We start from the raw sequence: 23,591 nt of genomic DNA on the forward strand, positions 1-23,591 counted from the left end.
AAAAGTCAATCATGCCATACATTGGAATATATTATTCATAAAAATGATAAACTGTTTGTTTCATATCTTTTTACGCTACTAGAATCTTGTTTCCAGAACTGAAACTTTTTTTTTCTTCAGTTACTTAAAATTTGATTGAAAAAGTTAACACGAATTCACAAAATAAAATCATGAACTCTAACTCCTCGAGCTCCTACTACAAACCTCCAAAGGCTTTTTCTTCAGCAAATTGTTCACATGCACTAGACATATCTTCATACATTGGGCAGGGAGTGTTCTACCACATCTATAGTGGTAAGAGAAGGCTCCTGGTTTCTTTTGTCTTCCTGGGGGTAACCTGCACGGAGCGGCAGTTACTACCTTGGGAAGCTTGCTGGGCAGGCTAGATGGACCATTTTGGTCTTTTTCTGCCGTCATTACTATGTTACTCTCATGACTTCTTGGGCCTTCAAAGCTATAAGCCTTTGGTAGTATCTGTACAATCCAATGACCTAGCTATCTCTCTTTGGAGCAGCAAAGATGTTATAAAAGTACAAACATTTATTGCTTTAAAGTTATTGATACTCTAAGGTGCTTCTTATAAAAAATCCCTTAGTTTCTTCTTATAATTTTGAACATGTAACTCTGTCAAAGATGTAACAGATTTTTGTCTCTGGTTTTGATTGCTGTTCAAACCAGTAGCACATGGTGAAAAACACTTAAAAACATAGCACTTTCTTTAGTATGTGGATTGCTAATTTTAAAGCTATTGCCCCTATGTAGACAAAGATATTCATTATCTGCAATACAGGAGAATATAGTTTTGGGAAATGCGGAATACATTTTGGGGTGGATTTTAAAAAAAGCGAACGCACACAGATGGAAGCGCCGATTTTATAACATGCACGCCAGATTTTAAAATCCGAGCGCACATGTGCGGGCAGCGCGCACGGGGGGGGGGGGGGGAATTTTAGTAAATTACGCGCGGCGACGCAATCAACCCCCACTCCCCGCCAGTTCCCTCCCAGTCTGCTCCAATTAAGAAGCGGACTGGGGTGGAAATTCCCTACCCCCCTATCTAAACGTCCTCTCTCTTCCCCCTCTCCTCCCCACTGCTAAAACCCTATCTACTAATTGTTTTTCTGGAGCAGAAGTAATCTCACGCCGGCCGACTGCCAGCGTGCGCTTCCCCGGGACAACGTAGAATGGCGCAGTCCTGCCCACCCCCCCCCCCCCAATCCGCCCAGATCCTGCCCCTGGCCCATCCCTTCAGAGAGCCCCGGCACGTGTGCATGTACCGGGGTTTACGAGCGTGGCTGGGCCCGTTTAAAACGCGCGCGGCGTGCGCAAGACCCGGCCAGGCGCGTAAACCCCAGTTTTTATGTGCATGGGCCTTTTAAAACCCGGCCTTTTGCGAATACTGCAGAGGGAAAGAAAGAAGATAAACGAGCTTGTGTCTGTGATTTTTTTTTTCCTTGACAGTAGTTTTTCTCTCTTCTGTATAGGCTTCCTGTAGTATTTTGCAAGTTCTAGAAGTTGCTATGTCAAAGCATGAGCTTGATGGGAGAATTTTTTTGCAAGTAAAGGGTGGCTATTATCTGTGTTCCATCAGCATAAAAGAAAGGTATTATGCTGAGTCGTATCATATTATTGTAAGATTACAGAGGTGTGCTTGTAATCTATGTCAGCAAGTTTTATATATATCTTTTTTTTTTCCCCATCTCTATTACATTAGTTGTTGTTTGTTGGATAATTACAGAACATGTACTAAAATAGAATTTTAAAAATGTATATCCGGCATACCTTTCCATCACAGCCAATCGGTTGCTTGCATTCCTCACAAGGGTTGGAGTAAAGGCTCTCATAGCATTTCACACAGTAAGGGTTCTCCTCTCGCAGGATGTACTTCTTGCCAAACAGCGATTCCTTGCAGTAATGACAGTCAAAACGCTCCGTCATATTGATACCAGGGGTTTTTTATTAACCTGCCATTAAAAAAAAGAGGCATTAACTTGATAGCCTTAGCAGAAAGGGAAGAAAAACCAGTTCTAGACAATAAACCAGCATCCAGTGGTTATGTTAACCTCCTCATTCACAATGATCTTGAAAGAGAATATTTTGTTGAGATTAATATAGCTAACATTCATTGCATTCCCTGTACATACAGAAGATAAATTTGCACCTCTTTTCCATGAGATTTTCTTGACCCTCAGAATGTAGAATCAGGCGAATTTAGCTTAGTTTGTATTGTAGTTTCTCAGAAGGATGTGCAAGGAATGTTTTGGGTATTTTTTGTTCATTTCGCTGGGGGAATTTTTTTTCTGTTTTTTTGTTTTTAGTGTCTGTTAAATGACAACGAATAAACAAAATGAAACTGTCTGATTTTTCTTTTGTTTTGTTTTGAAAATGACACAAAACCCAATTGTTGTTGCTGTTCCCATGTTGTTTTCAAATGAAAGCACATTCCCAGTTTCTCATGGTCACAGGTATGGCAGTGGAGCTCAGAGGAAAGGCTTTTATGGGGTTTTGTTTTGTTTTTTTACTAGGTTCAGTGCTGTGAGACAAAATTCAGTGCACAGCAGACTGTCTCTAGGTGGCTTATTATCATAGACAACTTCCAGTTTTCAGTCATTCCTATTTATGTAGGCATGACTAGTGCCATAATGGCTTTATATAGAACACTGTTTCTTTTTAGTATGTATCTGTAAATATTCTTCCTCATGCTGTGTCTTTAGAAATTAGAACAGCAAAGCTAGTCTGGCCAGAATATTTAGAAATATGGTTTGTCTGAATGTCTACAGCACTGAGAGATGATAACTAATAAATATTTACATCAGGAAATTTATCTTCTAGCAGGGCATATTGAAAAAGGGGTGGGTGCAAGAACATCGTTAAACATTGTTCTGCAAAGATTTAGCTGAAGAATGAATTGGTACAGGGACATTTCATGATATTTTTGGTTTGAGGTATTGGGGGGTTTAGGGTTTGTATATAAGTAACCGCTGTTGAGTGCTCCCCCTTACTGGTGTGGCATGAGAGCTGTGATGTCAACCACTTTTCCCCATCTAAAAGTCCTCAAGCAGAAGGAAATTAATATTTCATGTAAAACATGGATCTCTTTGCTGCGCTTAAATCAATTTCTGTTCTAACACAATTATGCAGTAAAAGATGCAATTTCCTTTAAAATATAAAACTCAATAAAATTATACATTTACAGATCACCCTTAAACTCCAATCGCTCTCGCTGAAAACGAAAGGAGAAAAGCAGGGATATGCTGCCAATCTTATATAAAAGGGTTCTCGTGAGCTCTCTTCTGCTTTTTGGGGTTGATTTATTAAAGAGATATATGCCGGTATTGCTCTGGTGAAAAACCTGCACCGTATTTATTAACAAAAATGTCCCATTACTTCCAACAGTCAAACCTCTGGTACAAAACTGAGCAACGCTGGCTCAAGCCATTAATAAATCAGCTCTTTAGTTTTCCCCAAAATAATTTAACAATGGACACACCACTGAAGGAAAGAACCACTGATATAAACTGAAAATATATGTTCTGAACTGACTGTAAAAGTAAAAAATGTGTTGGTTATACTGGTAATGACAACTTTCCAAATATTGTATGTTTATATAACAAAATGATTATCCTGGTATTAGTAATTCAATCATTTGTTGCATTTCAGTAGCAGTACTGGAATTTTTCTAGGTTGTGATATTTTAAGAGGCCAGCAAAAAAAAAAAGCTGTGATGCATTAGCTTTCAGGTCCACACAAATGCCTTTTTCAGCTTCGTTTTTTGGACCTCTAAAAAAGTATCACAACTTACAAGGACTTGGTAATAATTTTGCATTTCTGTTCTGCCTTTTCAGAGTAAACTCAAAGCAGATTACAACAATTCAGGTATGATAATCCCTTTCTCCCAAACTGATTACAGTCTAAGTGGCTACCAGAAGCAACAAGAAATAATGACGGTAACTCTGAAACAGCCGAGTGTGCACACACGTATGTGCATATGCTGGTTCATGCCAAAGGACGTGGCCGTAACATACATGCGTGTATGCACGCATGGTATAAAACAGGCTATCCGCGTGTACATGTGTGCGCAATTTTATATGGCCACGTGCATGTGTGCACAAATGCAGCCTCTACCGTGTAAGTGGGGGCATTGTAGTAGACATGCATGCCGACGCAGTTACCAGTTCATTCCCAGTTGGTCCAGGTAAAGGATAGGACTCCCTATCTCCCATAGTTAACTAGCCTACCTTTTACCCTGTAAGCCCCAACCTTTAAAAACCCTGCTAGTCTTTTCAGATTTTTTGTTTCAGAACTTAAGTGCCATCCATAGCAGAAGTAAAGTTACACTATAGGGGACCCCAGCGTGCCCTTGTGCATGTAAATACTTACGTGCAGTTCAATGACAAATCTAGGAATGCCCACACCCTGCCCCTTTTTTTCGGAAAAAAAATGTTGCGCGCCTACCAGGAGATACACATGTACTCACATGCTTTTTAAAATCTGCACGGCGCACACTGGCCCAACTTCACACTTTGGCGCACGTAGGGCTTTTAAAATTCTCCTTAAAGTGACTTGCCCAAGGTCACAAGGAGCGTCAGTGGGAGAAGCCGGATCTGATCCCTAAGGATCCTTGGTTCCCAGCCTACTGGTTTAATCATTGGGCCTCCTCCTTCAGTTTGCTCCAGTACCGTTACTAGAATTATACCCTGTATTAGTAGAGAAAAATGCATTTAGTAAAACAAAAAGGGTCGATTTTTCAGAGTTATGCATGTAAAAATAGGCACAAAGGCATGTTAGTAGCATGAACTCGTGTAACTGCTATTTTATAAACATCGAAGGTATGCATGTATTTTAAATTTCGTGTGCACATACACATGCAAAAAAAGGGGGTGGTCTAGTGACATTCTAGGGCAGAGCCAAGTTGCACACTAAGTGGCTATTTTATAAAAGACTTATGTACATACATTTGGCAACTTACTTGTCTAAATTTACATCTGCTAATTATCTTGCATAATTGAAAGACTTGTTGATTGTGAACTACTGGCTGGATGGCAGGTCTGGGAGGAGTTCAGGCTGAAGAACCAGTAGGGTCTTGATTACCTGGAAAAGGATGGGGCAAATGGAGAGGCATCAGAAAACTGGTAATTTCTATTAGATGCGCACGTTTTAAAATATACCAACTTCTGCATGTAAACTGGTTTTACACAAGTCCTTTATTTTCGTGAGTAAAATATATGCATGTATATTTTTAAAATTTGTAGGAAAAGTAAGTGCTTTCAAAGCAATGAAATACGTGTTCTCAATGCGTATTAATATGAAAGCATATATATTCACGTGTATTGCGGGGTAGAAATACATGTATTTTATAATACGCGTGTACCTGATATGCACGTGTTAGAAGGTACTAATGTACATCTCTGGGAGGCCATATGCACACCTATAATTTGAAAACTATCCTCCTTCAACTTTATTCAAAAGGTTTTTTTGTCTATTCTTTATTGAATAAAGCCCGAAGGGGCCAATGTACCAAACTGCATTAACATCAGCCATTAATGTGCCTGTACTAATGGATAATGACATGTTAATGAGGCAAATGATATAGTATGCTATGCATGCACTTTAAGCATGGATGTTATCGCAAAAAGTTAACTACACTTCCCTGCAGTGAAGTATTTTGCATTATCTGCGAATCAATTAGCATGCTTACTCTTTTGCTGTGCTACTAGGTAATGAGTTGTCTTGCAAAGTTCTGCATTTCATTAACTCATTAGCATAGTTTTTGCATTAAAACTCTTGCAATTTAAATTTATGCACATTAAAAGCTCTGTTAACACACAGGAAATAAATGGCTTATGTTAACATTTGCAAAAGCATTTGCACACTTTACCACCCTGGCCAGGGGCGGTTCTATAATGAGGCAGGGTGAGGCGGCCGCTTCAGGTGGCAAGATTTTGAAGGTGGCAAAATTGCCCGCCTGAAACCTTCCTGCCACAGCCGCCTCACCCTGACTTTATTATGCCTGCTCTTAGAATCTGAAAATGGGGGGGGGGGGGGGGGGGGGAAGATTGCCCTATCAGGGGGGAATTGGGCTTCCCCTGGTGGGCCGGTCGCTCACGGCCAAAGAGAAGAAAAGGGGCTGCTGGCACTGCAGTCCAAAGAGAAACCTGAGAAGTCGTGGCAAAGCCATCCTGCCACAGCTGGAAGACAGCCATGCAGGGCCGGAAGAGACTGCGGCCAAACGTGTGCGGTAAGGTAGAGAAGAGGAAGCAGGTGGGACAGTGAAGGAGGGAGGGCGCCATTCTGGGTAAGGGTTCTAGGAAAATGAGGGGAAGGGGAAACAGAGGTAAAGGGGAGCAGAAACAGCACAATGGGGATAAAAGAAAGCTGGCAAGAGAGAAGAAGGGGTAGAAGAGGCAGTAAACTTGGAGGGGGGGGGGAGGCGTACTGGAGTAAGAGTCACCTTGTTTTGGTAATGGCTTTATAAAAATGAGAGGGGGAAAACAGAAAAAGGGGATGAAACAAGGGAAAAGGCAGCACAACAGTCACCACGGTGTGAAAATTAAAGTAGTTGAGGGCGCCACCCTCTAGGTTATGCACTTAGACATAGGACTGGAGAGAAACACAGAAGGAAAAGGGGGAAACGATGAGGCACAGCTGGGATGAAACAAGGGTGTGGAAGAAAAACGTGAGAAGATCTGGGAGAAAGAAACAAAGTGCAGAGAAAAGACTAAATGCAAAACACTACACAAGATGCAAACAGATAAGGGGGGTTTTCTCCAGCGTCACGTAAAAGTGAAAGTGTTTCCTGGAGAGGCAGTCACATAGTGCACAATTTGATAGAAAAGACCTGAAGGTGTTAGGGGCAGAGCTGAGGCCACTCCCATTAGGTAGCACAGATACTTGTGCGTACCTGCTGAATGTGAAGGAAACCCTGAAAATACTTTTTTTTTTTTAAGTTCAAAACCCCAAATATCTCTTAATATTTTCTTATTTCCACCAACTCCGCCAGCCTGCCCCCTAAATTTGGCAGAATCAAACCCAGAGTGCATAAGAACACTGACTGCATTATTCACTATTTTGCAATTTGCTCTGGTGGTGTTGCTGGCAAGTGAACAACCAGATATCTAAGTGATGCTTGAATGATGCATGCTGCTGTGGATGATGAACAGCTTTCTGGCACTGTTCTACTACGTACATTAAGCATATTTTTCATCCCATGTGTGCAGATACCTGAATATCTGAAATATGGTCGTCATTTGACATGGGAGCTCAATCAATAAACATATTCATAATAATTACCTGGAATCACAAATGCATGCAAATGAAATGCTTTTTGCATATATGTGTATGTTATCAAATTAAGACTACTTATCTCACATGCCACGGGACAAGAAGATTACAGTCTGGCATTTATAAATTCCATTTATAAAACCTGACTAAAGATTATGGCAGGGCCATAGCTAGCCTATGGCAGACATGGCCATAGATGCCAGCCACCATGGAGCGCCATTCACAGTGTGGCTTACAAATTGCCTTCCCTTCTCCCGATAAAAAACCTTGGTCCTCTAAACTCTGCCGCAGCTGAGAGAGGATGCTCAGTCTGCTCATGGTGTGTTCCCCTCCCCTCAGCGTCCTCTTTGGAGAGGGAGGCAGGAAAATGCCGTCAGAACACAACATACAAAACGCTACCACTCAGCCGAGGCAGCTTGCACAGGACACGCCTTCCTCTGCAATCAGTCATGTGCGTCTTCCACCTGGCCCTCAGCAGCAGAAGGAACAGCACGGGCCACGGGGGCCACCAGAGTAATTGTTTTTCACTCCTCCCCCTGCAGTCAGAAGCAGGAGGAACAGCATGGCCCGCCGGCCAAAAGATGTAAGCTTCAGTCAAGAGCAGGGCAGACTTGAGGCTAGGAGGGCTCTGGGACTGGAGGCTGCTGCTCTGCTCCTTGTGCTTCCAGAGGGAGGAAATGAGAGAGGTGTTTGTGCATGTGTGATTGAGCATGGCACACAGAGAGCATTTGTGCGATTGAATATGAAAAAGAATGTGTGTGCATGTGATTAAGCACTGCAGAGAGCAAGTATGTGTGTATGACACTGATCAAGTGTGTGTGTGTACGTGCTGAGGGGGGATATGATAGAGATCTTTAAGATCATGAGAGGTCTTGAACGAGTAGATGTGACTCGGTTATTTACACTTTCGAATAATAGAAGGACTAGGGGGCATTCCATGAAGTTAGTAAGTAGCACATTTAAGACTAATCGGAGAAACTTCTTTTTCACTCAACGCACAATAAAGCTCTGGAATTTGTTGCCAGAGGATGTGGTTAGTGCAGTTAGTATAGCTGGGTTCAAAAAAGGTTTGGATAAGTTCTTGGAGGAGAAGTCCATTAACGGCTGTTAATCAAGTTTACTTAGGGAATGGCCACTGCTATTAATTGCATCAGTAGCATGGGATCTTCTTAGTGTTTGGGTGATTGCCAGGTTCTTGTGGCCTGGTTTGGCCTCTGTTGGAAACAGGATGCTGGGCTTGATGGACCCTTGGTCTGACCCAACATGGCAATTTCTTATGTTCTTATATTCTTATGCATGAGACTGAATGTGGCAGAGAGCATGTGCCCATGCATATGTGTGTGTGTGTGTGAGAGAGAGAGAGATTAAGTGCAGCAGAGAGTATGTGTGCGTGCATGCACGTGAGATTGAGCATAGCAGAGATCAAGCCTGGAAAATAGAGAATTTGGGTGCAACAATCCCCTACTTTCCCCTGTTAATCTATGATAAATATCAGGGCATCTGGAAATCAAGTTCCCAGGTATGAAAAGTGAAAGTTGTTTTTTTTTTTTTTTAATTCTTACATTTTTTAAATATTGGGTGTTATTTGATGTGCTGCTGTTTTGAAATAATTTGATGTTTGGAAAGGTTTTATAATTTTATAATTATTGTATGTTCTATTCATCAGCTGTTTTGAAATATTTATTATTAGTATGGTTTTACTATTATGATATTTTATATTTATTGATTTTAATTTGTTTTTATGATGAATAGTGATTTTTCTGTTTTTCTATTGTTACACTACCTACAGAGTCTGGCTTGTTGTAGTTTCCAGTTCAGATTTTGTCTGCATGTTTCTATTTATATTTTATAGTCTCTTTATTCTGTATTTGAGAGTCTTTGTATTCTGAATGTGTGACTGAGGTAAGGGATTCTTCTAGCTTGTTGTTTCTGTATAGAAATCTGTAGTAGATTGGCTTGTTCTGTTTTCCTAATAGAAGGTGTATTGGTGTTCCAGGACCTGGTGTAATATTTTGCAGTGTTGTTACTTTTTGAGTGCTGGCAGTTAGTGCTGTTTTGGTACAGTAGGTTTACTGTATGGTATTGTAATTCAGTTTACTCATAGCATTCTCAGGGCCAAACACGCGTTATGATTGGCTTAATACTATGTGGGATCCAAGATTCTTTTTTTTTGCAGGTTTGGCACCACAGCAGAGAGTGTAAATATAATACACATGTTGTGTGTGCTATTTTTGACTCAGAAGACTACTTTGAATGTTCTTTTTCGTGTATTCTAAATGAATAATTTTTAATTCTCTGTGGGGAGAGTGTGACTGGAGCGTGGCGCAAGGTTTTAAGGGTTAGGGTGTAACTGGCAAGCAGCGTGCTGGGATTTAATTTTGAAATTCCCGCATGTGCTTTATGATAGCAGGTGCAAAGTCTGTGGGTGTACCCCCAGACTTTCAAAAAGAAACTTTGTGAGCAGTCGCCCAGCTTCTTACATTAGGTACATTGGATATGTCTGATATTAAATCTTCTGATCTCTCCATAAAATACAGATACAATTATTTTCCATGCTTATTATTCCAGCATTAGAAACCTAATTTAAATATGGTGAATATTTGAAGCATGGATGTATATAAATATTTGTCTTATCTGGTAATCTTTTGATAGTTATGAGTTGTAATCTTTATGCAATTTTGCATTCCACATAAGGCTCATGGTGCCGGGATCCCCATACTGGGTCCAATTGAACTGAAAACACAAAGGAGCAGGAGTATACTACTGGGTTAAAATTAAAAATAGAAATTAAAGCCTCCTACATTTAACAGAGGCTCCCACCTTGTGGTGTGGTATGTTGTGTTCATGGGGAGGGCACACTTTTTCACTTGGCCATAGGTTCCAAATGGGCTGGCTACAGTTCTGGATTATGGGACTTTAAAGCAGGTGATGGAACTAGCCCAGTGGCTTGTGGTAGTGCTGCAGAAGACTCAAGTTCAATTCCCAGGCTAGGCTTCTGCTCCCTAGGCCAGACAGGGCTGGCAATGCTGTGGAGGCAGCCTTCACAGTCCATTGCTGAGGGGATCTCGACCCTCACTCAACTGATGATACCTATTGACCACACTTAGGGTCCATAATAGCCCAGTTGTAGAAGCAAAGGGGAGGCAAATGGGCAACTGCCCGGGGCAACGGGTTGAGGAGGGGGATGCCATATCACTCTTTTGAGTCAATCTGTGAGCCTGGGAGCCTGAAAGGAAAGGGGGATACCGAAAGCAACCCTTGCCCAAGGCGCCATTTTGTCCGAATTCTCCAGCCAGATGGAGCTGCAATTTGTGGCCCCGGGTTGAAGACTGTCTCTGTGATGGCTGGACTGAGCTGGGAGGGGCATATAAAAAACAGGGAGAAATCCCCCTCCTCCAACTGGATAGTTGCAAGTGAAGGCTCAGTGCTGTAGCCCAACAGATGTCGATTCTGATTAAACAGGAGAGCGGGAGAAAAACAGCAGGCAAAAAACTCCCAATAATTGCATAATAATGTATATTTATGTACTCAGTCATTCAATTTGATATACCACCTAATATAAAAAATCTCTAGGCGGTGTACAGTTACAGTAAATTTGATTCTCTGCCCATCCTTCAATTTCTACCGTATATCCATTCTAATATAGATATATTATTCATTGGAAAACAAATGCATGAAGATTTATTATGGCCTTCAGAGTTATTATGCACTGACTGGAAAATAATTTCTTTTTCCAATAACTTAACAGTATAATGCTTCTCATTCTTTGAATGACATTTTTCCAGGAGCACCTTAAGAATACCATGACTGTCTAAAAGTTAGTTTTGTTAGAAGACTAGATCAGTCAACCTTTGGTGGTTGGTTATCTGATCTATTTTCAAGGTTCTGATATACAATTTGCACTTCTAGGCTCAGAGACATCAGAATAGAAGGATTTAGGAGTATAATGCTGCTAACACTTTCATCCTCCCTTAGACAGTCTACTCAATATTGCATCTGAGCTTGAAGGAAAGATATCATTAAGTTCAGCAAGTGCTACATTTGTTTCAACATCCATCATACCAATATGATTTCTGAATATTTAATTGAATAACTTTATGAAAGTTGACCAACTATCCTGTACATGGAGGAACAATTTTCATTTTGCTTTAAAATGACAGAGGGGTTTTTTTCTACTCTTTCCTGCAGAGAAATCCATCCATTCCAGTGAATTAAGAACATAAGAACTTGCGATGCTGGGTCAGACCAAGGGTCCATCAAGCTCAGCATTCTGTTTCCAACAGAGGTCAAACCAAGCCACAAGAACTGGCAAGCCCCCAAACACCAAGAAGATCCCATCTACTGATGCTAGTAATAGCAGAGGCCATGCCCTAAGTCCACTTGATTAATAGCAGTTAATGGACTTCTCCAAGAACTTATCCAATCCTTTTTTAAACACAGCTATACTAACTGCACTAACCACACCCTCTGGCAAAAAATTCCAGAGCTTAACTGTGTGTTGAGTGAAAAAGAATTTTCTCCAATTAGTCTTAACATGTGCTACTTGCTAACTTAGGGGTTCATTTATCAAAATGCAGTAAGTACCGCATGTGTTACCGGTTTTCAAGGGGGGGGGAGAGAGAGAGAGAGAGAGCCTGGCCATGATAGCATGTCCCATACATAAGTATTTATATCCCTAGGATAGGCCCACCTAGTAACTCGAGGTGGGGATTAGATAAGGGTGTAGGGGGTTAGGGGCCACTGTCACATTCTACATGAGACGTACGAACAGAACAGTGGTCTCTTGTGAAGATTAGCTGGCCTTCGGAGTGAGGTAACTCACTCCAAGATGAGATTTGGGCAAGGGTCTCTCAACCTACCTTGATGGACTCTCTACCTGGGTAACATCAAGCTAGGCTGAGAGACCCTTGGCCAAATCTCATCTTGGAGTGAGTTTCCTCACTCCGAAGGCCAGCTAATCTTCACAAGAGACCACTGTTCTGTTCGTACGTCTCATGTAGAATGTGACAGTGGCCCCTAACCCCCTACACCCTTATCTAATCCCCACCTCGAGTTACTAGGTGGGCCTATCCTAGGGATATAAATACTTATGTATGGGACATGCTATCATGGCCAGTCTCTCTCTCTCTCTCTCTCTCTCTCTCTCTCTCTCTCTCTCTCTCTCTCTCTCTCTCAAGGTTTTCACATGTCTAAAAGGCCTATCGCATGCAAAAACACCTTACCACATTTTGATAAATGACCCCCTTAGTTCTTCTATTATCCGAAAGTATAAATAATCGATTCATATCTACTCGTTCAAGACTTCTCATGATTTTAAAGACCTCTATCATATCCCCCCTCAGCCGTCTCTTCTCCAAGCTGAACAGCCCTAACCACTTCAGCCGTTCCTCATAGGGGAGCAGTTCCATCCCCTTTATCATTTTAGTTGCCCTTCTCTGTACCTTCTCTATCGCAACTATATCTTTTTTAAGATGCGGCGACCAGAATTGTACACAGTATTCAAGGTGCGTTCTCACCATGGAGCGATACAGTCATTATGACATTTTCCGTTTTATTAACCATTCCCTTCCTAATAATTCCTAACATTCTGTTTGCTTTTTTGACTGCTGCAGCACACTGAGCTGTCGATTTCAAAGTATTATCCACTATGATGCCTAGATCTTTTTCCTGGGTGGTAGCTCCTAATATGGAACCTAACATCGTGTAATTACATCAACGGCTATTTTTTCCCTATATGCAACACCTTGCACTTGTCAATATTAAATTTCATCTGCCATTTGGATGCATAATCTTCCAGTCTTGCAAGGTCCTGCTGTAATGTATCACAATCCATTTGTGATTTAACTACTCTGAATAATTTTGTATCATCCGCAAATTTGATAACCTCACTCAACGTATTACTTTCCAGATCAAAATTGGAAGAAGGATCGAACAGAAGAAAATAGGATAATGCATAAACGTTGGCAAGTTAAATGTAAGACATTGATAAGACAGGCTAAGAGAGAATTTGAAAAGAAGTTGGCCGTAGAGGCAAAACTCACAGTAAAAACTTTTAAAAATATATCCGAAGCAGAAAGCCTGTGAGGGAGTCAGTTGGACCGTTCGATGATTGAGGAGTTAAAGGGGCACTTAGAGAAGATAAGGCCATCGTGGAAAGATTAAATGATTTCTTTGCTTTGATGTTTACTGAAGAGGATGTTGGGGAGGTACCCATACTGGAGAAGGTTTTCATGGGTAATGATTCAGATGGACTGAACCAAATCACGGTGAACCTAGAAGATGTGGTAGACCTGACTGACAAACTGAAGAGTAGTAAATCACCTGGACCAGATGGTATACACCCTAGAGTTCTGAAGGAACTAAAAAATTAAATTTCAGACCTATTAGTAAAAATTTGTAACCTATCATTAAAATCATCCATTGTACCTGAAGACTGGAGAATAGCTAATGAAACCCCAATATTTAAAAAGGGCTCCAGGGGCGATCCAGGAAACTACAGACCGGTTAGCCTGACTTCAGTGCCAGGAAAAATAGTGGAAAGTTAAGCTCTGGAATTTGTTGCCAGAGGATGTGGTTAGTGCAACATGGAATAGACTTCGGTTTTGGGTACTTGCCAGGTTCTTATGGCCCTGATTGGCCACTGTTGGAAACAGGATGCTGGGCTTGATGGACCCTTGGTCTAACCCAGTATGGCATGTTCTTATATTGAAAAGTACTGGTCCAAGTACAGATCCCTGAGGCACTCCACTGTTTACCCTTTTCCACTGAGAAAATTGACCATTTAATCCTACTCTCTATTTCCTGTTTTTTAACCAGTTTGTAATTTCTGTGGAACTTTGACAAATCTTCTTACCATAAAAAATGTCCCTCAAAACAACATTTGAGAATTGGTCACCTTCATAAATTAGTGCCAGACCCATGTGTTTATGCCTCTAGAACCAAGGTATAACTGTTTTTCTTTTTGAAGAGTTTTAAGTTTTAATATTTTATTGAAAATGTAACAGTTCATCAACAAGAAAACACAAAACAAAAAATATAGGAGATTACAAATAATCATAACCATCTATTACAAAATTTGGACAAGGAGATTTCAAAATTATTTTTAGGAATTTAGATAATCTAACAAGGGTTTCTAGATTATGTAAACTTGTTTCTTTTAATTCAATTTTATAGCTACTGCATTTCACATTTATGCACCATAGATATAGTATTCCAACAATAAGTACTACTTGAGGTCACTATTTTTCCAATTATTCAGAATCATTTGCAGGGCACATGCTAGGAGAATGTCTAATAATTTCCTCTGGTTGATGGTAAGTGTCCTATTAATAGCATGGGACCACAAAATTATTATTTTATATGTTATAGGTATAGATAGTGGAAAAATTTAAATTTGTTCCCATACATGAATCCAAAAAGGTCGTATCTTAATGCAATCATATAGCATATGCTGTAAGGTGCCTCCTATTTGCTTACAGTGCCAGTAATTACCAGAGTTCTGCATGGATGCTCTATACAATTTCATCGTGTCCAAAAAGCCCCATGCATTAAAAAATATAAAGACTGTGTAAGACTGGCTGAGTATGGAATTCTCTTAATATGCACCCAATAATTTTCCCAGTTAAAATTTCCCCTCTCTAGTGACAGTTCCTTCTCCCAAACTCCCTCTAGTCCTGAACACTGGGAGGCAAAGGAGTTATGGAGAATCTTACAGAATTTGGATGCTACATGACCACCAAAGTTGAATTTTAGACAGAGAATAGAGCTCCGGATTTTCGGGTAATGTATCTTTCATTTTGAGACTCTGTTCTATATGGAGCCTTAATTGTATCCATTTATATACCTGAGATTGAGGCAACTGAAATCTTTGGGTAAGCCCTTCAAAAGGCCGTATGATTCCACAATATGTTGACGTGACCAAATTCCCTTAGCTTGCTATTTAACCCAGTTGATTATCTTTCCATTAATAAGTAAGAGCGAATTGTACCATATTGGAGAATGTTGGCTTGGGTTCCATTCAATAAACCATCTATGGCACCTAGGACCAAGTATGTCACATTTAAATTTGGAGCATTCTTAACTGAGTGGAAAATTTTCATCTCAGGCACTAAGCTAACGGTAATGGTGCGACATACTCTTTTCAAGAGTTAGCCAGTTTGGTATATAATGTAGATCATCATCGTTTAAAAGCCATTGAAATCCATGATGATATTTTTAAAAGTCTGGGAATCCAATTTCACCTTTTCCTTTATCTTGCTTCAACTTTTGTAACGCTATTTGAGGGGGTTTCTTTCTAAACAAAAACAATATTAACATTTTTATCTATCTTGGCATAGAATGTTTTAGAAAAAAGAGAGGGGGACAATACCTAGGATTTGAGTTGTCCCTTCTAGAATCTTTGTGATTGACAACAAAGCTTCGAGTGTGAAATCAATGTCTGACTTAAACATCACCCCTAAATATTTGAAACCATTAGAGAACCACTTAATATTTAAATCAAGAATAGAGGATTGGACACACAAAGTATTAAGTGGCATAAGTTCAGTTTTATCCCAGTTCACTGGAGAATGTAGAAAATTCTTGCATTAAATTTAGCAATTCATTAAGGGGAAGATTTTAAAAGCCCTACGCACGCCGGGCCTATTTTCAAAAGATCCGGCGGTGCGCATAAAGCCAAAGGACGCACATATGTCCCGGGGCTTGAAAAAAGGAGTGGGGCAGGGGCGGTCCGGGGCATGGCCAGAGACCTCCATACGGCCACTGGGCCGGTGCATACAACCTACGCCTGCCCAGAGGCAGGTGCAACATAAAATAAAGGTTGGGGGGGGTTTAGGTAGGGGAAGGGAGGGGAAGGGCAGAGGGAATGGGGAAAGCCAGCAGGGCTTCCCAAGGGCTCAGCGTGCGCAAGGTGCACTATTGTGCACCCCGTTGCGTGCGCCAACCCCAGATTTTTGTAACATGCGCGTGACTGCGCATGCAAGTTATAAAATCGGGCGTACATATTAAAATCCGGCCCTAAGGGTGTCTTCAGGATGAGATAGAAATAACAGTATGTCATCAGCATAGGCAGCAGCCTTATACTCTCGATCACCTAATGGGACTGACAATTCTCTCATTTTGTTGGATAGTGAGCAGAAGCAGTTCAAGAGTTGTAATGAATAATAATAATAAGAGTTGTGGAACTCTCTTCCCGAACAAATCCGATTGTTACCAAATCACAAAGAGTTTTAAAAAAACGCTGAAAAGTTACCTGTTTAATAGCGCCTATAGAACATAATAATCTCAGTTATATATTACTATGAATATAATACTACCAGAGTCTAAATCTTAATGTATGTATTTTAATTGTGTTAATTTTGCTTTTTATTTTAAATTATGTTTGTATTCTTGTAAACCGCCTAGACGGACATATAAATGCCTTATTGTGCGGTATATAAAAACTTTTAAATAAATAAATTAAATAGTGGCGATAAATTCTATTCTATATTCACCTGTTATTTAATGATTTGTCTACTTGTTTCAATGTAACGCCATAGCTGCAACTGTTCAGTTTCAATGGAAACCGATATGATTTGATATTTTTATCAAGAATGTCAGTATATAAAAATTCTAAATAAATAAATAAATAAATAAATAAATAAATAAAAGACATCCCTGCCTTGTTCCTCTGCTTAAAGGTAAAAGTATTAGAGTAAATGCCATTGGCTAAAATTCTTGATTGTGGAATACCCCTGTATATTTAGTAAAATACTATCCAAAACCAAACCATTTAAGTACTCTAAACATGTAGACCCATTCAACACGGTCAAATGCTTTTTCAGCATGAAACATTGCCATTATTTGATTCTTTTGAGATTTGGCAACTATGATAAGATCATAAAATATTTGAGAATTATCATAGATTGGTCTACCCTTCATAAAACCAACTTGGGTCTAGATGAATCAAGTTCCTTAGTACAGAGTTCAACCTGATTGCTAAAACTTTAGTGTATATCTTGTGATCTACATTTAATAATGAGATGGACTGTAGTTGTGAACTTGTAAGGGATCTCTACTGGGTTTTTCTAGTAAAATTGTAGCCTTCACAAAATTGCTCAATATTTTCCCTTTCTGAGAGAAGTGAGTATCATTTTTAGCCTAGGTAAAGCTGTTTTTTAAGTATAAAAAAAGACTGTTTACATATAAGCCAACAGCACAAGACTCTTTAACATCAAAATTCAACTGTGATGTACTCTGTCTTAAATTAAGAAACTGAATATATATTAAAACACCGAGTTAAAAAAAAAGATAAGATTATAAAATAAATGCAAAACTACGTATCAGTTGATTTTTGAAGGCCTGATGCAAAGAGGCATAAACTGGTAATGTTCCCATCTCTTTGCCACTATCAACAGGATTTATCATCCCTTCATGGCCTCAAGTGTTAACCTCATAAATATGCTCATGAGACAGTTAAGTCAAGCAGGGGGTGAATCTCTATCATGGAGATTGCCCTAGAAAGAGAGCTTAGGCCTGGATTCACCATTCTACCGCAGAATAGTGAATCCAGCGAAAACGGGGGGAGGCGAAGGGGGGGGGGGCGGGCCTGCGAAAGCCGGCAGCCATCGCTCCCAATAGCGGTGTTATCGCTGCCGGCCTTCGCACCCAATAGCGCTATCGTGAAAGGTGGTGCTTGCTATTGGGTGCACTGCTGGCGATGATAACGTTTCATACCTTATCGCCGCCAGCGAAGACATCGCAAAGTCCACCCCGACGACGCCCCGACTCCTCCCCTCGCCCACCCAACTCCGCCCCTAGCAAGCTATCGTACGCGATAAGCTTTAGAAAATGACCCCCTTATAGTTTAAGAATTTGCACAGCAAAGGACCTCATTTTCAGAAAGATGTATTCAAATAAGTAATGTTTCTCTAGCACTATAATATTATAAAAACTGATTTATAAAAAGTATGTATCAGTACTATTGCATTCAATTGGACCTCTTCATTTGCACATAAACTGAGAAAATATGTAAATCACTACAATGGTTTGCTTTAGTGCTAACTGTGCAGCACTACTATTGTGCTTGTTATCCACACCCTACAAATGGTGGGTTCGTACAGTCTATTTGCTTTTGTACATTGGAGATATAATGGTAATATCGTTGACTGCCATCTACAGTTTTCTATGTAGTAGATCAGAATAAAAAAAAAAAAAAAAAGATTCTGCAGAGAAGCAAAAAAGTAACCACACTCTCTCTGGAGCCTATGCAACTTTCCTCAAAAAAATAAACAAAAACAAAGAAGTACCCATAGGTGAAGCAACAGAGATTACGGAAGCAAGTCCCTCTTCCCAGAATACAGCACATTTAGGACCAGATTTACTAAGGCTTTTCTCCCCCGCTGTGTCTATGGGAAAAAATGCTTAGTAAATGAGGCCCTTTAGTTCTTGAAACTCTCTAGGAGAAATACGTCATGGAAAGAGAGAAAGAGAGACTAGAACAAGTCAGGAAGGGAGTAGTGACCAACCAGACCCCCTCAGGGTTAAATGAAGCAAAAGAATCATATATAAAAAAAGAAAAGATAACATAAGTTCCAAGTAGTGAGAGATTATTTTAGAGACCTTCCTCATGGGGGTCACCTGACTTACTGAAGGAAAAGCATGGAAGGAATCTGTGGGACTTTAATTCCACACCACTAAAAACTGCAGAGGAAGAAAAACAACCCTGCTTCTAAAAACAAGTCTTCAACATCTGGGTTCCCAAAATCCCTTTTTGTGCGAGTCAACACTGGAGCAAAGAAACCCAATGCCTTTAATTCTGTGACTGGAAAGGGAGGTTTGGGCATACAACTTCTCCTCCTGCAGCATGAAGCGAAGGGGCTGAAGTAAGAACCCTGCCTCAGTTCTCATCTAAAAGGTTAACTGCGCCCCCCCCCCCCCCCGAGACCCCAAAGTTATGCATTAATACCAAAAGCAATGCATTCCATATTCCATCTCCCCCCCTTACCTTTCTGGTTTTAGGTTTCTAAACAGATGCAAGATCCCTAATGCTGTCCAAGAATTGTCGGTCACAGAATAGCAATCACACTTTTTTTTTGTGGGCACTGAAGATTTAAAGAATCACCTCACCTAGGGGCATGTGGTTATTATAACACTAGCCCCACTCCCTCTTGCTATTGCTTGCATGGCCTTCTGACCCACATGCAGTAGTCAACTAGGTCTAGTCCTAGCCACAGGAAAGTGCATCTGCCCTGTGCCACCTGCTTCCTGCTGCAATTACTGCAGATGAGGAGCATTGACTTGTACTTGGTTTATACAAATCATCGGTTGTAAGGGGAAAATAGAAAACACATTCATATTTTTTTGACAAAAACCCCCCCCCAAAATAATTTAGAATTGTTTTAGAAACCAAAATTGTGTATTTAAAGTTCCAGAAAAGCAAGAAAAAATCTTAGAAAAAAAAAAGGTATGTTTTATGTAACTATTTCATATACTAAAATCAATTTAATTAACTCAGATCACCCTACAGGATAATCAACAATTTTGACAACCCATCAATTTTACAATCTCTTTTAAACTGGCAGGCGTACCCATTTATTCTCCACTGTTAAATTACCATCGCCTTTTCCTCTGTTCCAAGTTGCATTATGTCCCTGTTTTATTGTAACTGCCGTTTTTTTCTCTTCTTTTAGCACTTGTTAATGTTTTATCGTTATCACTCCTTGTTAATTGTAAACCGGCATCATGCGATTCCCTTCGCGAATGCCGGTAGAGAAAAAAAACCTCAAATAACTAACTAAATAACTAACTAACCACTGCTAATTCTTACATTGGATTTGGAGTTTTGGCAAAACAAGTGAGGGAGACACCGCTGGCGCTCACTTATTTTACTTGCTCTGCAGAACAAGTAGTTTCACTGTTATAAGCAATAGAAAAGACTGAGATGGAGGGGGTTTTTTTTTTTTTTTTTAAGAAAAAGCTTTCTGCTTTGCTATGGGCTCCGGTGGACTTGTCAGATTGTTAGTGCAGAATAATCACGGCAACAACGAAACGTCCTCACCTTGCCGACCTGTTCCCTTCCCCGATAATGATCTTATTTACGTCCAGGAGGATGACATTCTGGCCATGCCTTTTCTTGGGGGGGGCTTCGACCTTCCTTGCTCTTGGATCCTAGTGGTTTGAGCAGTGGGCTCTGAACCGAGGAAGCCAATGTTTAAATCCCGACTGCTCCATTGCCTCAGCTACAAACTTGGATTATGAGCCCTCTGGGGAGCAGGGAAATACTGTCCTGCAAGCACCTGAATGTGATCTGCTCTGAAAGGTGGAATAAAAGAAGCATGTGGCTCCCCCACAGCACCTGTTCAGGATCAATCCTCGGCACCATACTCTTTCAACAAAGAAGAAGAAAAAAAAATAGTGTATCCAGTGCAATGGGGAGAGAGAGAGAGAGATAAAAAGGAAATGTCTTACTCACCGCTCGGCAGCTGACACAGTCCGGCGCTCCCGGCAAGCCGAGCAAGAAATGCCAGGCAAAGGGGGAAGGCGCCGGGCCCTGCTCGCGCGCACAGCTGGCCAGCTGCGGCTGGGCGGGAACGGCTCCTGCCTGCCAGAGGCGCGCGAGGCCGCCCGTGTCCTCGCGCTCTCTCTCTCTCCTCTGCTTGGAAGCCAGCACGCGGGGGGGGGGCGCGCGCTCTCTCTCACAACCTCCCGAAACCCCCTCCTATCATTTTACCATATAAGGAGACAAAAAGCAGCCGAGACGCTCTTTTTTTGGGCTTCGCTGCAGCTGGCAGACGACACTTTCTCTCTTCCAGAGGCTGGAGAGAGAGAGAGAGAGAGAGAGATATGTGTGTGCGTGTGTGTGTCAAGCTGGATCATTTAAAAAAAAAAAAAATAGTCAGGTTCCCTTCACAATCGCCTGTATCCGCTGCCCTCCCCCTTGTATTTTTAACCCTGCCTTAAAATCTCTGTGGAATCGATGCAATGCGAATTTCCAGAAGGAATGCCTTACTATCATCCACATAAAAATGTTCCTAAATCTCTTCTCTGCGGTTGCCCTTCGCCCCAGTGGAACGGAGGAGCTCATCCCTCCGGCCTCGCGGTGCGTGTGCTCGGACCCTTGCCCTGAAAGGAGGGTCCGAGCGCCGGCCGGCCCTGCCTGTAGAGCATAATAATAATAATAATAATAACATATTATCGTCATTATTTATTACCTGTTGGAATGTAAACCGGAGCGATAAGTAACTCTGTTACCTGAACCTCGGTATAAAAAAAAAGTGATAAATAATAAATAAATAAATAAATAAATAGAGATCCTGCAGGGATGGAGGCGAGCTGGGGAAAGGCGGGAAAAGAAAAACATGGCTTCCTTCTCCAATCGGGGAGGCTACCGGTTCGTAAACGCATTCGCCCACTGAGGTGTAATAACAGTAGCACTTCTGACCAGAAGCATAGTGAGGTGACAGAAAAAGTGGCAACATGTGCATGCGTGTCTAAGACGTTATATCGAGATGTTCTGGTACCTGGGCAATTTCCTACAAGGCTTGAGGCTTTAATCTATACCTCACCCACTACTTAAAGTTCAGTTCTGGGATAGGTTACTGTGCTGTGTGTGGATACTGATGACAGCCCTCTAGAAATAGATTAATATTGGAATATAGTTGACTTTGCCTAACTCATCTTGGCTTATTGAAGAGCCCTCTTCTCATCAACAAGATTGCTGCCCCCCATAGTATTTTTCCATCTATTTCTGCTCTGATCAAAAGCACCACGTAAATAAAAGTAAAATTAATGTATCCATTTTACCCTGCTACTGGGTCACTTATCAGTCAGCTTTTAGTGACTGCCAGTTGCTTTGTAATATTTAAGGGGGTGTTGCCATTGTAGTTGATGAAAATGATTAATGGGATGGGGCTACCTTTCCAAGAGGCTATTAGCCTTGCAATGAGGGTCAGTGAAGAGCTAGGTGGATAATTGCCACCCTAATATCTATATTATCATGGCAATAATCCACATACCTCTTCCCTGATTCTCATTGCATGGCTGACACCCTCATGGGAAGGTAGCCCCATATTATCCCCTTATCTATGTTATCTATATTAGGGTGGCAATAATCCACATACCTCTTCGCTGGCCCTTTTTATATCCTCAATTCACAAATTACATGTTAGGTACAGATGGATAAATGTATGCATCTGTTTTGCCTCTAAATTACCTCTATAGGAATGTGGTTCGAGCTCTGTATTTTTGGAACCTGAGCACACCCTGTAGGGAGGTGCATGGCAAAACATTTTTATTTTGTTTTTCTTAGTTTTGTTTTCTATAATTTTTTTTGTTGCGCACTAACTCAAATAGCATGAATTAAATCAAATTAGTGCGCACCAGCTCAAATGGTGTGCGAAATTGAAATAATATGCACTAACTTCAAGAAATACTTGTTAATGCACACTATTTGGGGTTAATGTACACTGAGTTCATGTGCACTGTTTTGATGTAGTGCATGGTATTTCGAGATAGTGTGCACTATTTTGATTTAATGTATACTAAAAACAAGAAAAAAATTATTTCATTTAAAAAATAAAACAGCATGAAACAATGTAATCAATGTTGTTGACATTGCCTATGTTGTTTCAAACTAAAGCACATCCCTAAAAGAGTGCAGAAAGTATTTTACTTTGCTACTAGAATTTATGAGTTGCAAATCAAACAAAAAAGACTCTTAAAGAATGAAAAATAGTCTCTTGTACATCTCTCTTGCATGACAGGTCGTCCTAAAAGCTTGCATCCTGAAACATTTCTTATCAAAATACATTTTCTACCCAGCTACTTTGTTGTTGTTTTTTTAAATCTACAGTTAAGTTTATTTCGGATGATAACAAAAATATTTTATTTATTTATTTATTTATTTAACACTTTTTTATACCGACCTTCATAGTAATAACCAGATCGGATCGGTTTACATTGAACAAGGGTATAAACTGAAGCGACAACTAAAGTAATGAAACAATAGAGGTGAAAAAGGCAAAGTTACATTCAACAAGGAGTAAGAACTTGGAAGCTTAATAGCTGGAAAGAAGGTGAGGCAGGTAGTAATTATAAAATAATACAATAGAGAATACGGGTTAAAGCTTAATGTGCTTTAACCTGGAAGTGCCAGAGTCCATCATAAATACTTAATTTCTGCACTCCTGTATGGGAGAATTGCTTTCTAGACTAGCAAAAGCAGAGGTTCTCAATGCACCCAGCCAGTCGGGTTTTCAGGATATCCACGATGAATATGCATGAGACATCGGCTTGCAGTGGAGGCAGTGCTAGGTGTGTCCAGGGGACTGGCT

The 23,591-nt window shown here is 40.6% G+C and overlaps 1 protein-coding gene across 11 annotated transcripts in view; it reads right to left on the minus strand.

Annotated features, from left to right (window-relative positions):
- FHL2 (four and a half LIM domains 2) overlaps positions 1-23,591 on the minus strand; it is a 111,987-nt gene that overhangs the window by 52,190 nt on the left and 36,206 nt on the right. Inside the window, exons 1-4 of one of the 11 annotated variants that reach the window (XM_029604857.1) lie at positions 20,732-20,905; positions 4,970-5,091; positions 4,478-4,697; positions 1,783-1,964 (exon numbers count right to left, since the gene is read on the minus strand). In XM_029604857.1, coding sequence (XP_029460717.1) covers positions 1,783-1,938 — 156 coding nt within the window. In that variant the 5' untranslated portion in view covers positions 1,939-1,964; positions 4,478-4,697; positions 4,970-5,091; positions 20,732-20,905. Of the gene's footprint in view, positions 1-1,782; positions 1,965-4,477; positions 4,698-4,955; positions 5,092-20,317; positions 20,571-20,731; positions 20,906-23,591 lie in introns of those variants that run through there. The other 10 variants (XM_029604855.1, XM_029604856.1, XM_029604852.1 and 7 more) reach the window with 10 other exon arrangements.

The sequence above is a fragment of the Rhinatrema bivittatum genome, chromosome 5, assembly GCF_901001135.1.
Source record: "Rhinatrema bivittatum chromosome 5, aRhiBiv1.1, whole genome shotgun sequence".
Lineage (NCBI taxonomy): Eukaryota > Metazoa > Chordata > Amphibia > Gymnophiona > Rhinatrematidae > Rhinatrema > Rhinatrema bivittatum.